The following is a 16,710-nucleotide window of genomic DNA, read 5'->3' as shown; positions in this document are numbered from 1 at the left end:
ATAATTTTTATGATTATTCACGTATTTAAAAGGACGAGGATTTGATTAGGGATACTACCATTTTAGACGATGTAGATTTTCCTTTTGATTATGAAGCCGATAGTGGTTTAGAGGAACGGGTTCATTTCGAAAATACTGTTTTAGAGTCTAGCGACTTAGAAACAATAGTCTTGAAAGAAGAAGATAGACCCGTAGAGATGAGTAAAGATGCACTACCTGGTAATAACTTAGAAGAATCTCTTGAATATTTTAAGGACTCTGAAGATACGGAAATTCAAGAAATAATTAGAGGTCTATCTAGAGACACTGAAAACTCTAAGTTTGGGGGTGATTATCACTTCCCTAGTGCCTTACCTTTAACTCTCAAAAAGTCCCCACACTTAGGACTTGATATCTGTTCCTCGACCATTTTACAAGATTACCTTCATACTCGTTTTCCCGAGCCTAATGATGTCCATGAAGGAGTTCAGTTATTAGAAACCCATCCTCTGGTTGATGTGGTTTGCCCAGGCTTTGATACCCAGATTGACTTTGTTTTCCCATCAAATAGTTTTCTTCCAACTGTGGGAACATTTCAAATGAGTCGAATATTAAGTTCTGAGACTAAGCCTAAGTACTTTAGGTCAATAGAATCGACACATTTTCCTAAGAATGACCACTACTCTCACTGTGGTCAACTATGTAAGTCATATCTGATTGACTTAGAGGATCCGCAATTATTTAGGTTATTACTTCGTGATTGTAAGTTCGTATTTGAGTTTTTACAGACTCTAAGACCTAGTGATTCAGATCCCATCTATGAAGAAACGCAGCCAATGAAAATATTCTATTTAGACCCTTTCATAGAACCTGAACCTGAACCGCAATTAGCGATAGTTTCCAGGAAACTAGGTAAGGGCATGCTATTCTTGTCCACTTTCTTGGTTCATTGCAGTTTCCTTTGGTCATCTCTATTTAGTTTTGAAGACCCACAGTTATTTCGAATGTTACTTTATGGTTCGAGTTGACTAATCCTTTCCTAAGTCTGGATGAAGACTTTAAACTTAGCACTTCTTGGGAGGTATCCCATGCTCATGCAACACGGTAATATCTTTCCTTAACTATTTCGCTTCAAATGGTAACAGTTTCTCCTTGTTCATGCTTTTAGTTTCATCTTTAGAACATTGAGGACAATGTTAGATTTAAGTTTGGGGGTATGGGAGAAACTTTTTAATTGCAATAAATAAACTTCAGAGCCTAGAAATTTATGCGTATTTAGGATGGCACTAACCAATCTAAGTGGATGGAAGCATTTTGGTTGTAGGAGTTGAGGAACCAATCTGTATAGATGGAAACATCTAAAGAGTCTATTCATAAAAGCACAGAGCTCAGGTGTTAGAAATAACATGATAGTTTCACCATATTTCGTTGAGTCCTTTTCACTTCTATTTTTATTTTTTTCATTTTAAACTATGTTTCTCTAAGTGATTAGGTGGGGCACACGATTCAAGTTGTTACCAATGCTAGGGTGAATTAGAGTGATTGAGTTACTATATAAAAAAAAAAAAAAGTTAAGACCGGACCAGTTAGACCAATCGGAATAAGTATTAACACTTGGATAGCAATATGCGTGTGTTCTCCCTGTTTCCGTCGCCTAAGCAAGCGTGGAATGCAGGACCCGTGGAAACTATCGTGTAATATCCTGACAAGAAGCATGCGCTTGGATCAAAAAGATCTATTCATGTCGTTAAGTTAAAAAAAAAATGGTTATTGTTCTGTGTAGTCAACTGCTGGTTCCCTTGTATTTGCCAGTTTGTTGATCTAGATTTAAGTTATTGACCGTTGGTTCCCTTGTATATGCCAGCAGTATTGATATTAGTCAGACCGGTATCCCAGTCCATTAGGATAGGTTCATTTTAGCAGTGGCCTTCAGACAGATATGTGAAACATTGATCATTTGGTCAACATCAACACCATCTATGTTTTTCTATATCCATCTCTTAATCTTTCCGTGTGATTAGTTTGACTCCGAATATGATGTCCATAGTGCAACTATCTGAGTAGAGCTCTGTCACTTATATATGAATTTTAGTATGCTTGAGTGCAAACTCGTGTACATCAATTGGAATTTCGCATCAGGGTACTTCCTCTTGTAGTCAATAAGTATGCAAACCAAGGAGATTCTTTAGTGCCTTCCAAGGTTCGTTGTAGATAGCTAGGGTCTGGAGTATTGGTTTTGTGGGTACACCTCTGGTAAACCCTCCCGAGATTAACTCGGTCACTAGGGACACCTAGTGAGTTAGGATTTTATTTTCAATATTAGTTTTGCTCGAGGACTAGCAAATAATAAGTTTGGGGGTGTTGATAGACACATTTATGTGTCTAATATGTCTCAATTGTATGTATTGTTAGTACTCGATTTTCTATTTATTTTGTTATTTTATGTCTTTATAGGTATTTTTAGAGAAATAAGCTCTTGCGGCAAAAATTGGCTCAAAAAGTGGTGTTTTACACCCTAGGATAAAGTAATAAAGACACTCCAGAAATGCACCGGAAGAACCCCAGAAATGTCCCGGAGGAACCCCAGAAAAATTACTGTTTCAGCCCCAAAAATTAATATTTCCGCCCCAATTGCTAAAGGGACCCCAGGAATGGATTAGGGGGAGGTCACTTTCTTCCCAGAATTTGAAAATATTTTTGGCGGGAAAATTATTTCATACACTGGCAGATTTTACGGGCATGATTTGAAAGGGTTATGAATAGACTAAAGAGCTGAAATTCAAGGGATAGACTCCTTATGGGTATATGAATATATTTTGAGTGTTGGAATGGCCTGAGTTGGGCCCAATCGCCGGATATTTTTCACAACAGTTAAACAAGGAAAATAGTGTTTCAAGTTGATTTATGGAAATTAAAGGAGACTAAAGGCAAGAAAAATAATTCTGAGGATTCATATACATATTTAGAAGATATTGGAATGATCGAAACATCTCAGAAACGCGTGGAGAAAGAAAATATAGAAATTATTACCCGTGGAAAATATTTGTGTTCAATGAAGATTATTTGGAGTTATGACGAGATTCAATGCGTGATATGGGTATAAATAGTCTCTTAGGGTGATGTAGAAGTGGTGTCGAGAGTTGGGAGGAGAAGAGAGGAAGCTGCAGAGGAAGAATCACGAATTCTCTCTGTTGCTGCTGTTGTTCGTGATGAAGATGAAGAACATGAAGAACGGACCTGCACCAGCAGTCGTTTATCAACAGTGAAACAGACTCACAGCCGTGGGTCGTAGGTGTGGGTCTTAGAGCTACAATAACAATAGCACTTCTTCTTTGTCGTTCATTTTGGACGCTTTCTGTGGGTCGCACATTCACTGTTTTATTATTTCATCTCCATTTTCATCCTTGTAAACACCCTTTGAGTAATAAATAAATATTTTGAGCGTGTTTTTATCATGATGAGCTAAACCCAACACTGGGATGACGGAGGAGGTCGAATTTCATCCATGTGGTAATTTCATTAATTCTTTTATTTACTTTTTGCACTAATTTTAATTGAATTAAGATTTTAAATTAATTACTTGTGATTTCATTTGATGGAGTATGCTTAGTCCTAGGGATTTTTGATATGCCATGCTTAAGAAATACAAGTAATATTTTATAAAATCTATCTTGGCAATAAACTAGAGTTAATATTTGTTTTGTTTTGAACTATAATCGCCTAGAATTAAATTCTGAACCACTTGAAAATGAAAAATTGCCGAATCTTTAGTCACAGTTTCTCGCACCAGTGTTAATATTTTTATTGTATATATTTATGTTTTTTATTAAGTTTAAAAAATTATCCTTCACAAGTCCGAGAGTTTGAACCTCATTACTACAACCTCAGAAAAAACATTAATCAATAGGTTGTAACTGAAATCTGTAATTCCACCTGCACGCAAGCGTAGTCTAAATAGGTTGAACCACAGGACATTAGAAAAAAAGATGGAGCTCAGTTTCAAAATGATTGTGACACAGTGGGCATTCAGGGGATGTACCAATACCAACACGATAAAGATTTCATGTACATATATCCTGTTATGAGATACCAGCCACATACAAGATCTAATTTTCTGGGGACTACGTAAATGCCAAATGGACTTCCGGTCTTTACAAAAAGGGTTTAAATTTTTCTTATTAGACAACAACTATTTGTAAGCTTCCTTAGCACTCACATCACCAAACTTACTAGGCTGCCAGACTAAAGAGTCTTGAGCAAAAAGAGAAACTCGAATAGCAATAGACTGAATTGTTTCTTGCATAGAAGATGGGATATCATTAGCACATAATGACAAGTTCCAACGTGGACCATTTTTATCTACCACATCTTTAACCAGGAGAGTATGATCAATGCGAGCGTGATCAGTAACTATAGAACTAAGAGGTAGATTTTCAACCCATGGATCATTCCAAAAGTTAATTTTTTTTTCCCATTACTAATACACCACCGCAACGATTCTGTGAGGATGTCACGACCCTGCAAAATACTTTTCCAATAGAGAGAGTTAGAAGGATATGACAAACAAATCCAAAAAGTATTATTCTTGTGATATTTAGCTTTAAATAAACGGGAAATCACATCCTCTGGCTGAGAATGATTTCGTCGGGCCATTCTAGCCAACAAAGCCAAATTATTCAAGTGAAGATCCCTAATTTCTGATCCTCTGTTTTCAATAGGATGACAAACCGTGTCCCATCCTATATTGTGTAACTTCCTCTCGGGCGTTCTATGCTTCCAAAAAACTCCCTTTTATACCTGTTTAAAAGCTTAGTGATTTTCATAAGAGGTTTCGATATAGTCATAAGGTGATTAGAAATCGGATCCAAAGCATCTTTAAGTAAAGTAGTTCTTCCGGCAAAATTTAAAGAAGTGGATCTCCAACCCTGCATACGATTAATGAATTTATCAGTAAGGTCAGAAAAAGTAGAAGAAGTGACTCTACCCCATTGAACTGGTACTCCCAAATATTTACCAGGGTCCTCTTGATATTTAACCTTAAGGAAATTAGTAAAATGCCTAATGAGACTCTTATGGATATTAGGAGTTAACATAAGGATAGATTTAGTCTGATTTATAAGTTGACTAGACCACTGACAATAGTGTTGCAAGATAGAAGCTAGATTCTCAGCATTAGACTTAGTAGCTTGTAAGTAGATGATGCTATCATCCGCATAGAAATAATGAGTAATCTTAGGAGCGGAAGACACAATCGAAAAAGGTTTGAGAGTACCTAGCTTAACACCTCTATATATTAAGCGAGATAAAGTTTCAAGGCTTAAAATAAACAAATAGGGGATAAAGGATTTCCCGTCTAATACCATTGCCAGAGAAAATGGGTGGAATAGGAGACCCATTAACTAAAACCTCAAAAGAAACATTTTTGATACATTCAGAAACCTACCTAATCCATTGTGAACTGAAACCAAGACATTTGAATATACTTAACAAGAAATTCCAATTAAGTCTATCATAGACCTTATCAAAATCTAATTTCAAAGCCATCCATCCCTTTAAGCCTTTTTTCCTTTTCCGGAAAGAGTGGAAAATTTCATTGACATGAACGATTAAGAACAAACGTATGTTGACAAGGACTAATGATGCGGTCCAAAAAAAGGCGCGGCCTATTAGCTAAAAATTTTGTAATGATTTTTCAAAACAAAATTACATAAACTAATTGGCCTATACTCCTTAATGTTAACGGGGGATTTTCTTCTGGGAATCAAAACAATATAGGTAGGATTTAGCTCAGGATGAAGACAAGACAACCATCAGCGAAGAAAGATTTCACCATAGAGATAACACTAGGGCCAACGATGTGCCAATATTTTCTATAAAAGAATCCTTGTAAACCATGAGGTCCAGGAGCCTTCATGGGACCCATCTGATTAATGGAAAAACGAATTTCAGATTCTAGTTAAAGCCTGATTATCTTCAGAGTCATGATGGTAGGGAACAAAGATTCAAGTTCATGAGAGTTATCAATGCAATCAACATGTTGATTAAATAAAGAAGTGGAATGAGCAACAATATGACTCTCTAAATCCTCAGGTTGATCAATCCAGTGACCATTACCATCTTTCAACATAGAAATACGATTTTTGTTACGTCTAATCAAAGTAGATGAATGGAAAAAACGAGTATTCAAATCTCCTTCCCTAAGCCATTGGTTTCTAGATTTTTGTTTCCAGTAAAGCTCTCCAGCTTTAAGAAGTTGTAGGTATTCATAAAGTTTCAATGTTAAAGTACCCTTATTACCAATGGTAGGATTCTGCTCAAAAGAAAGCTGAGCATCGGTTAACTGAACTCTAGCATCAGAAATCTGATTTAACAGATGACCAAACACTTGTTTATTCCATTTACGAGATTCAGATTGGAAGTTGCCAACATTTGTTAAAATGGTATCAGACCCACTATAAGAGTTGTCTGAAATCCAACAGTCACTGACAACTTTAGTAAAACGAGGGTCCTATGTCCATATAGCCTCTAGACGATAAGGTCTAGGTTTGCGTTTAATACAAGGATTGGTATCTATAAGCAGAGCGCGATGATCAGAATCATATTAGGAAAGAGTTTTTACCTGAGCCTCTTCGTGGTATTTAATCCATTGTTCATTGGCAAGGACACGATCTAAGCGCTCTCGAATATTAGCCATGCCCGTACGCTTGTTATTCCAAGTCAATCTAGGACCAGCATCTCCAATATCAATAAGATTACAGTGAGAAAGTACCTGTTTAAGCTCCTTGCACTGTCCAGCAGTTAGAGGTTTGCCACCACACTTTTCTCGTGCGTTAAGAAGTACATTAAAGTCCCCAACAGCTACCCAAGGAACTTGCAGAGAAGCTACAGCTCGCATCTCATCCCAGACTATCTTACGGTTGTCGGATTAGGACTATTGTACATTGTCGACAAAATCCATGGTTCCTGAAGTTGAGCAGTAATGACAGCATGGACACCCCAACGGGATTCAGAAACTGCTTGTACATCGACTTCAGAACTATTCCGTAAAAGACATAAACCTCCAGAAAATCCCTCTGGATCCACACAAATAAAGTCTGAAAAACCCAACTGTGAAATAATTCCACTAGCCTGGAAGCTCAACGACCTAGTTTCCAAGATTGCAAGAATGGTAGGCTGATGAGTTCGTATTAGATCTCTAGTAACGCGAATAAAAGAGGGTCGCGAAGCACCACGACAATTCCAAACAACAATCTTCATTGAGAAATTACGATAGAAGTAAGGAATGTCAGCACTGTTAAAACATGAGAGCTCATTCCTGGTTCTCGTGTGTGTCACACATTGTTCCTGATGATTGACATCCTGAAGTGGAGTTAGTCGCCCCATATTAATTGTAACGGCCCATATAAACATCTCTGCTTAAGATTAAACGTGTGTTTAGACAGTAATCACAAAATTTCATTTCTTGTACAGTTTGTTTTAAAATAAATACTAAACAAAAATTACATTAACCAAAAAAGAATAACTGTGAAGCTAGACCTCCGTTTTTAAGATCTCTCAAATACAGTATGTTACTGCGCTAATTACGATTATAATCTTCCAATCTTTAAGAGAGTATTGTAAAGTAATTCATTCCATATATCAGGAATACCAGGCAAACACCAATGGTTACAATCCTGTATGGAATTTTCAGCTGCATCCTTCTCTTCGTCAACGGTTTTGTATACTTTCCGATAAATCGAAGGGTGAGCATCGGCTCGATAATAAGTAAGTCTAGTTATATTGAGATATAAAACAGGAGTCTTCATTCGTCGTACAGCGTCTTCTAGTATTTTCAATTTTGCAGGATACTTTTCTATGTAGTTAGGTTCATCCAAAATTGGTTCTTTTACTCTGTTGCATTTTCCACCCGTATTCCATTTTCCTCCGCTGCACATTTAGCCGTTCATAAGTATGCGGGCAAAAAAACTCATTCTGCACACTACTATAATATAACATAAGGTAGCTGCCAACCGAGCTAAGCATTTTTACCTGAAGTGGGTAACTGAATAGCTTCTGAAAATAACTTGAGTTTTGTTAGAATCAATGTTCTTGTCGATCCATTTTCTCCAAGTAGCAAGTGCTTTCTCGTATGCTTCAAGTACTCCAAGTTTGGGGTATACATGTCTACCCACTTGAAAATAGTTCTCCCTGCATATAAGAAAACCAAAAATGCATCATGCTACAAACCCTTCATCTTGGATATGGATGGGGATATACAGCTATTAACTCACCCTTGTCCAGTTTTGAAATGATTCCACCAATGCCATGAATTGAAGATCATAAAATCAGCATCACGAGATAATGTTGCTAGTTTGTTCATCCAATCCAGTCTTAAAGTCTCTATTGTTTGATTATTTGTAGTATTGAAGTATTTCGATTCACTGACCAGAAATGGAGCATGAACAAAATCTATGTAACAATTATAATCCTACAAAATCAAAAATAAAAACTCAGTGTTTTTACAAGCAAAATCGGTCAAATTTTATACAAGATTGTGATTGTGAAAACTGACCTCGTATTTGATTGAAGCAACTCCTTTTTTCTTGAATTCCATCCTTCCTGAAATCTCATAAACTTTCTTCTTATTCCTAACACTATTCCTTAGCATACAATTTAAAGACTCCCACATGTTTCTATTCAATGAATCCCCAATGAATAGCATTCTTTTTCCTCTCATTCTCTCTAGAAAATCAGTTGCATTTAATCTGTAAAAGAAAAAAAGAAAACCGCCATTAAACTCAAAATTTTAAAACAAACCAACCCATCACAGTAAAAGGGAGTAATTAACGCACCTTAAGACATTGCAATTCTTGGGTTGCCATTGCCATTTCAAGAAATCATTATCCGGTCTCTTATTAAGATAACAATCAAAATCCTTATCAATATATGGACATGAACCTTCAGGATAATATGGTTTTATATCTTCCCTCAGTACCCATTGCCCATCGAAAATATCACATTCTTGTTCCTCATTAGCAGTGGTTATGGTAGTAATATCCGTAGCATTCCCAGTACTATCAATCGCAGTAGTGTTGGTATAATTTCCGAGTTGCGGATCAGAAGAGCTAGCCGTTACGTTATTAACGAGTTCTTCTTCATGAACTCCAAGTACAGGAACCGAAATACCAGTATCGTTGTTGGTGGTTGCATCGACGGATTCTCCATCTCGAATTAACGAGTTATCTCCGGCTTCCGGAGCTGGAGCTGGAGCCGGAAAAGTTGAGTTCTTTTCCAATTCCTCGTTAAAAACAGTTTCATTTGTAAATCCTGTTTTTGTAACATTTGTTTCAATTTGTGATTCTTTTAACAAAGAATCATCACTACTAGTAGCAGTAGAATTCGGATAACAAAAATGCCACGAAATGGAAAATACATTTTGAGAAGATTTAGAGAAACATATATTATTCTGGAAACTAGAACGGTAGGTTAATAATGAAGTTGATTTGAATGGAGAATAGTAACTAAAAAGAAGTGTAAAAACAAGAAATGAAATTCCAACTCCATAACCAACACTTGATATCACATTTCTTTTACTCTTTGAAATGAATATATCAACATACCCAGCAAGCTTAACACTGTTATTATTATGATTATTCTTCATCGAAATCTTCTTCTTGTATCCAATCAAATCTTGATCACTACTAATTTGGATTTGATCAAAAAAACTTCAAGTTACACAAGGAATCATAAAGAAAACAGGAACCAAAATCAAAACTTAGAATAAGGATTATATTCAGATCTCTGTACAATGTTTTTATGTTTTACTATATGTTTAAACAGAAAGCAAAGTGGTGGTTCCCAAGAAGAAACATACTGTATGTATAATCTTAATGGAAGTCTTTCCAAAGTACTGATAGTTTGATAAACAATGTGGAGAATTACTAACTTTAGTGGTGTAATAACACGTGAAGCTCTTCCCACTTGAGACTTTTTTTTTTAAAAACAGCTTCAAGGTGATGGAGAAATATTAGAGAATTTTGCAGCATTGCATGTGGCTTGAGAGGGTTATTTTTCTATTAATTCATCTCTTTTAGTAAATTGTGGTAATCTTGTGTACAACCAGAAGATAATCAACAGTAGTATTAAAACCAATATTTAGTCCCACATTGCACATCCAGGAATCCGACTATCATAGCTGTCGCCTGTCGTTAAGGTAGAAATGTCGGTCGTACTCGTACCATATTCTTATACCGTAAAAAAAAATTAGCATTTGTAATTACATTAATGTAAAACGCTGTGATAGATAAAAGATTTATGGTCACTCATTCCTGCTAGTATTCCGTGGGGTTACACATTGCTGGAGGAAAAAAAATTCACGATGATTTGAAGATAAGTGTAAGAATATATGGCCTGTGTGTAACCGATACATAAAGTTTTTGTTACTTTGTTGAGGCAGTTAGATATCGGGACCTTGATTTTATGTAATGTGAATGTCTCTGTTCTTCTCTTTTGTCTCTCCCTCTCTTTTCTTCGAGCTGTCATTTACCTCTTGTAGATCTTCTGCTCGTATTTTCTTTTCTTTTTTCTAGCTAACTCTTTCTTTCATCAAAATACCCTTATTAAGGCCGGTGCACATCTGAGTGGAATCATTCTGAGGCTATATGCATATGTTCTAATCCAAGTCTCAAGGTTGCTATGGGCGGCTACAAGGGTAACCAAATTCAACGAGGCTACCAAATTATATATGATTGAAGGGTGGTTGAAAATCGAGACCAGTAGTTAACTATCTGGAATTTGGTAACCCCTATTGTAGCCCCTTTAATAGCCTTCTAAAGTTTGAACATCATCTATTTCTTCTATTTTCTTTTGAGTGTGGCCTTGTCCTTGTCACTGATAGAATTAGATATCAGAGTAATGTACAAGATAATATTAGAGTATTGCATAATTGTGTGACGATAAGCTCAAATGAGGGGAAAAAATAATCAGTAGAGTAGACTACAAGATTAGATGCATTAAGAATCTTATACTACAAAAAACTTCTTGCAGAGCAGGTATATATGTTCAAGAAAAAACTCCCATTATTAAGCACACTCAAACAATATAATAGGATTAAATAAAGGCATTGGTTTTTCCTTGTATTAGGTTAGACTAAAAAGGATTAGGCAACCTACTCCAAGCTGTTAAAGCTTTAATAATTATCTGGGGTACTGATGGCGCATTACAGGGGCAATATTCTGACTAAGATTCTCAACGAGGATCAAGTGTTCCAATAATAGTACATTAATCAAAAGTAAATCCGCTCCAACATTGGACTCATTAGTGCCATCTTTATACCTAGAACCATTAATCTTATTCTGTTCGATCGGTATCAACTTTTGCCACCGGTTAATCACATAATTTCATTTCTTCTATATACAATGAGGTTATTAAACAAAGTTCTTATGAACAAAAATAAAAACAGCTATGAAAATGTGTTGGGTATGTATATTTAAAATCATAATTTTGAAATATTATAACAAACTTAGAGAGATAGTGTGGTGGTATTATTTTGGGTTCCCACGTTATAGACTTGGGTTCAAGTCTCACCCCATGCATTTAACTAGGTATATCATATAGCTATACTATTTATCACAAGTTCGGGAAAGCGGGGTCTTGGGAGGTCTGGTGACTCAAAAATAACTTTTTGTAGATTTGACTTTTGGTTTTCAAAAAAACGTTTTAAGAAAATTAAACTCTAATCAATTTTCATTTTTTTTGGTATTATATTCTGCCCGTTTTCTGACTGTTTACAGAAGATTAATTTTGGGTAATTAATCAGAATTTATTTTTATTAAAACTTAATTGATTCTCTTAAACTATTAAAAGGCTGGTTTTGTGAGAAGAGAAATGATTCTGAGCAAGTGTTAGAAAGAGTATTTGTTAGTTCGATTTCTCATAGTGCAGAGAAATCGAACAAGAGAGTATGAACTGTTTTATCCCATAGGGTTTTCGACAAGAATCGACTGCTAGCACACAATCAAGAGGCAGAGTCGCGAAACACCTTAAAGATAGCGACCTAGTCCGCGACTCAGCTGTTTGAAATTTATTTTGTGTGAATTTTCTTATTGTTTCCAACAATTTTAAGGTGTTTCTTTTGCTATGGAGGTTGAAAGAAGCGCGTTGATGAACCAACAAGCCTTTCAAATTTGAAGGGCTGCATTTCAGAAGATGGAAGCTGAAGATGTTCTTTTATCTCAAACTCATGAAGTTGCATATGATTGTGTCAAGTGTTCATCCTGGAACCCTGGTTACTGCTGCTGATAAGACTGCTGCTGCTGCTGATAAAACTGTTGTTGCTGCTACTGATCCACCTCCTACCGGTGGTGCCAAAGATGTTGTTTCCCAAACTCTTGAGGAGAAACAGAAGGCCATTGACAAATGGGTCGATGATGACTTTGATTGAAAAAACTACATTCTTAATGCATTATCTGATGATTTATATGAGTATTATTCAACTTTTGAAAATGCTAAAGATGTATGGGATGCATTACAAAAAAAAATGATACCTAGGAAGCTGGCTCAAAGAAGTATGCTATGAGCCGGTATTTGAGATACCAAACGGTGGATGATACATCAGTGGTTGCACAGGCTCATGAAATTCAAAAAATTGCCCATGAAATTCTGACCGAAGATATGAAAATTGATGAACAATTTCAAGTTTTTGTATTGATTGACAAGTTACCACCTAACTGGAAAGATTTTCGTAATTCCTTGCGTCATAAGACTAAAGAATTTTCTCTTGAAATTTTGATCGTTAAGCTCAGGGTTGAGGAAGAAGCTCGGAAACAAGATAAGAAGGAAGTGATTCTCATTATTTCTAACAATAAGTCTCATCCCAGTTTGAAAACTAAAAAAGGTATATGAAACCTAACCCGAACCAGAAGAAAGGAGGAAGGCCTAATCAAAACAAGAACCAACACCCATCAGAAAATGGACAGAATTCCAATTCTGAGTTTCTTTGTTATACCTGTGGTAAACCAAACCACATGGCTAGGAATTACAGGTTTAACAAGGAAAAGAATAACGCACAAGCTAATGATGTGATAACGTTATAATTTCCATGGTCTCTGATCCAGAGTTCTACATGGTTGGTGGATCTGATGGGTGGTGGATAGACAGTGGTGCTTCGCGTCATTGCTGTTTTGATAGGTCCATGTTTAAGACTTATGCTGAAACCAAGTATAAGAAAGTGTTGTTGGGAGACTCTCACAGCACTATGGTGAAAGGTTCTGGTACGGTAGAGTTGAAGTTTACTTCTGGGAAGATACTCATGCTGAAAGATGTCCTTCACACTCCAGAAATGAGAAAGAACCTTGTTTTCGACTATCTTCTCAACAAGGATGGGTTGTATCAAACTATTGGGTCTGATATTTACACTATAACTAAGAATAAGAGTTTTGTAGGAAAGGGTTATGTTACTGATGGAATATTTAAGTTTAATGTTGATGCTATGAATAAAATTGATTCTTCTGCTTATATGGTTTGCAATTTTAATGTTTGGCATGGTAGGCTTTGTCATGTGGCTAAAAAGCTAGTAAATAACATGACCAAGTTAGGTGTCCTCCCTGAATTTTCTGAAAATGAATTTGAAAAATGTGAATACTGTAGTCAAGCAAAAATAACCAAGACTTCACATAAATCTGTTGTAAGAGAATCCAAACCACTAGACTTAATACATTCTGATTTGTGTAAATATGAAGGTATCCTAACTAGAAATGGCAAGAGATATATCATGACGTTCATTGATGATTGTTCTAATTGTACTTATGTTTATTTGGTGAGCCATAATAATGAAGCTATTGAAAAGTTTAAGATCTTTATTGCTGAAATTGAAAATCAATTTGGTATAAAAATTAAGAGGTTTCGTAGTGATAGAGGAACTGAATATGATTCTGCTCCTTTTACTGAAATTTATCAAACTAATGGCATTATACATGAAAGAACTGCTCCATATAATCCTCAAATGAACGGGAAAGCTGAAAGAAAGAATCGTACACTTACTGAACTTACTGTTGCTTGTTTGCTTAGTTCTGGTGCTGCTTCCCATTGGCGGGGTGAATGTTTTTTGAATGTTTGCCATGTTTTAAATCGTGTTCCCAATAATAAAACCAAGATATCTCCTTATGAAATCTGGAGAGATATAAAACCTAATGTCTCCTATTTTAGAGTTTGGGGTTGTTTATTTTTTGTTAGAAAACCTGATCCTAAAAGACATAAGTTAGAAAGTAGAGCTTATGAATGTGTTTTTATTGGTTATGCTCAAAACAGTAAAGCTTATAAGTTTTTTGACATTAATAATAAGGTAATCATTGAATCTATTGATGTTGATTTCTTTGAAGAGAGATTTCCTTTTAAATCTAGAAATAGTGGGGGTTCTTTACCTAGTGTTTTACTTAGTGTTGATTCCGAACCTAGATTATAAGAACCTAGAAATACAGAAACTAGGATCACTGAAGTTGAACCTAGACGAAGTAAACGGGCTAGGAATGACACAAGAGATCCTGATTTTGAATTTTATGTCATAGAGGAAGAACTTTCTAATTTACAAGAGGCGTTTAGTTCTGCAGAGTCTAGTTTCTGGCAAGAAGATGTAGATAATGAACGGGACTCTCATATGTCTAATGGAACTTGGAGTATAGTAGATTTACCTCGTGGTTGTAAGCCTATAGGTTGTAAATGGGTTTTGAAAAGGAAACTCAAACCTGATGAACAGTAGATAAGCACAAGGCTAGACTGGTTGCTAAAGGATTTAGGCAACGAGAGAACGTACACTTTTTTGATACTTATTCTCCTGTTACTAGATTAACATCTATACGTGTTTTGATTGCTGTTGCTGCTGCTCATAATCTTGTTATTCACCAAAATGGATGTTAAAACTGCTTTTTTGAATGGTGAACTAGAAGAGGAAATTTACATGGAACAACCTGAAGGTTTTGTAATTCCTGGACAAGAACACAAAGTATGTAAGCTAGAAAAATCTCTTTATGGTTTGTAACGAGATCCTAAACAATGGTATGAGAAATTTGATAATTTAATGATTTCAAATAACTCCAGAATAAATGAGGGTGACAAATGCATCTACTATAAATCTGAAAATGATGTGTGTATGATTGTTTGCTTGTATGTAGATGATTTGCTGATATTTGGTTCTAATTTATCTGTTGTCAATGAAACTAAAAGCATGCTTAGTTCGAATTCTGACATGAAAGATTTGGATGAAGCTAGTGTAATCTTGGGAATCAAAATAACTAAGACTAGTAGTGGTATTACTTTAGATCAATCTCACTACATTGAAAAAATTCTGAAGAAGTATGATTATTTTGATTGTAATCCTGTTTGTACTCCTTTTGATCCTAATATGAAATTGTTTAAGAATACTGGAGAAAGTGTTAGACAATCTGAATATGCTAATATAATTGGCAGTCTGCGTTATGCAACTGATTGTACTAGACCAGACATTGCATATGCAGTGGGAGTTTTGTGCAGGTTTACTATTAATCCTAGTTTGGAACACTGGGATGCAATTGATAGGGTTATGCGGTATCTGAAAAGAACCACAAACCTAGGATTACACTATCAGACATATCCCGCAGTCCTTGAAGGATTTAGCGATGCTAATTGGAACACTCTTTTAGATGATTCCAAGGCCACTCGTGGATATGTTTTTACTATTGCTGGGGACGCTGTATCTTGGAGATCAAAGAAACAGACAATTATAGCTCAATCGATGGAGGCTGAATTGATGGCACTAGAAGCAGCTAGTGAAGAGGCGGGATGGCTGAAGAGTCTGTTGTCAGACATTCCAGTATGGGAAAAACGGATACCAGCCACTTTGATCCACTGCGATAGTACCGCGGATATTGGAGTAGTAGAGAATTGTTATAATAACAATAAGAATCGACAGATACGTCGAAAGAACGACACAGTTAGAGAATTTCTCACAACTGATGTTGTCAGAGTAGATCACGTAAGGTCTGAAGGAAATATAGTTGATACTTTGACGAAAGGATTAGCAAGAGAAAAGGTATGGAATATCTCTAAAAGTATGGGATTTTTTCCCGTGAGAAGTTGAGTCATTTGTAATGGATACCCAACCTAGAAATAGGTTCAAAGGGACTAGACGATGTTACAAATGATATGATAGAGTCATGCATTTCCATAGCATGATATCCTGAAGTGGGAAACATGTTGAGTTTTTGTTTTTTTTTAACTCTTAATGAAGTCTATATATCTTAAGTTAGAGTGGGATACACAGGAGTATCCTTGATAGACTCACCTATACGAATGTGAAGGTGTGGCCGCCTTCTATGAGAAATTGGGCATTTCTCTAGATCATTTGTTAAAAAAAAGGGATAAGCACATGGCCTTAATGTGCGAACTTAAGGACTTTACTCTAGATATAGTTGTGTGTGTTCAATAATCTAATATTAGTTAGAGTTCAAGACGCAAGTCACTATAGTCACCTGGTACTTAGAAAGTTTAACACTATGCAGAGGTTCAAGTCGAAAGACACCTTTGCAGATGCACAACTATACAACACTTGCTCAATGTTTTGAAATATAAGTGGGGGATTGTTAGAGGTATGTATATTTAAAAACATAATTTATAATATTATACCAAACTTAGAGAGATAGTGTGGTGGTATTATTTTGGGCTCCCACACTATAGACTTGGGTTCAAGTCTCACCCCATGCATTTGACTAGGTATATTTT

The 16,710-nt window shown here is 35.8% G+C and overlaps 1 protein-coding gene across 1 annotated transcript; it reads right to left on the bottom strand.

Moving 5' to 3' along the window:
• Positions 1-7,401: 7,401 nt before the first annotated feature.
• Positions 7,402-10,087, bottom strand: LOC113273993 (protein trichome birefringence-like 2). Its single transcript, XM_026523551.1, has 5 exons — positions 8,811-10,087; positions 8,531-8,723; positions 8,250-8,446; positions 8,008-8,166; positions 7,402-7,905 (listed from the first exon to the last, which is right to left on the bottom strand). Exons 1-5 carry the CDS (start codon positions 9,617-9,619, stop codon positions 7,566-7,568), a joined length of 1,698 nt encoding a protein of 565 aa, XP_026379336.1. The 5' UTR covers positions 9,620-10,087; the 3' UTR covers positions 7,402-7,565.
• Between the last annotated feature and the right edge of the window lie 6,623 nt (positions 10,088-16,710).

The sequence above is a fragment of the Papaver somniferum genome, chromosome 4 (genome assembly GCF_003573695.1).
Source record: "Papaver somniferum cultivar HN1 chromosome 4, ASM357369v1, whole genome shotgun sequence".
In the NCBI taxonomy this organism is placed as follows: Eukaryota; Viridiplantae; Streptophyta; class Magnoliopsida; order Ranunculales; family Papaveraceae; genus Papaver; species Papaver somniferum.
This window is presented reverse-complemented; position numbering and strand designations above follow the sequence as displayed.

What these genes read in the sequence shown, in the direction of transcription:
- LOC113273993 (XM_026523551.1), bottom strand. Translation starts at nt 9,619, where the DNA reads ATGAAGAATAATCATAATAATAACAGTGTTAAGCTTGCTGGGTATGTT. An exon ending in AAGAATTGCAATGTCTTAAG is followed by an intron (nt 8,724 to 8,810) that starts GTGCGTTAATTA and finishes TTTCTTTTACAG; the next exon opens with ATTAAATGCAACTGATTTTC. An exon ending in CATTTCAAAACTGGACAAGG is followed by an intron (nt 8,167 to 8,249) that starts GTGAGTTAATAG and finishes TCTTATATGCAG; the next exon opens with GGAGAACTATTTTCAAGTGG.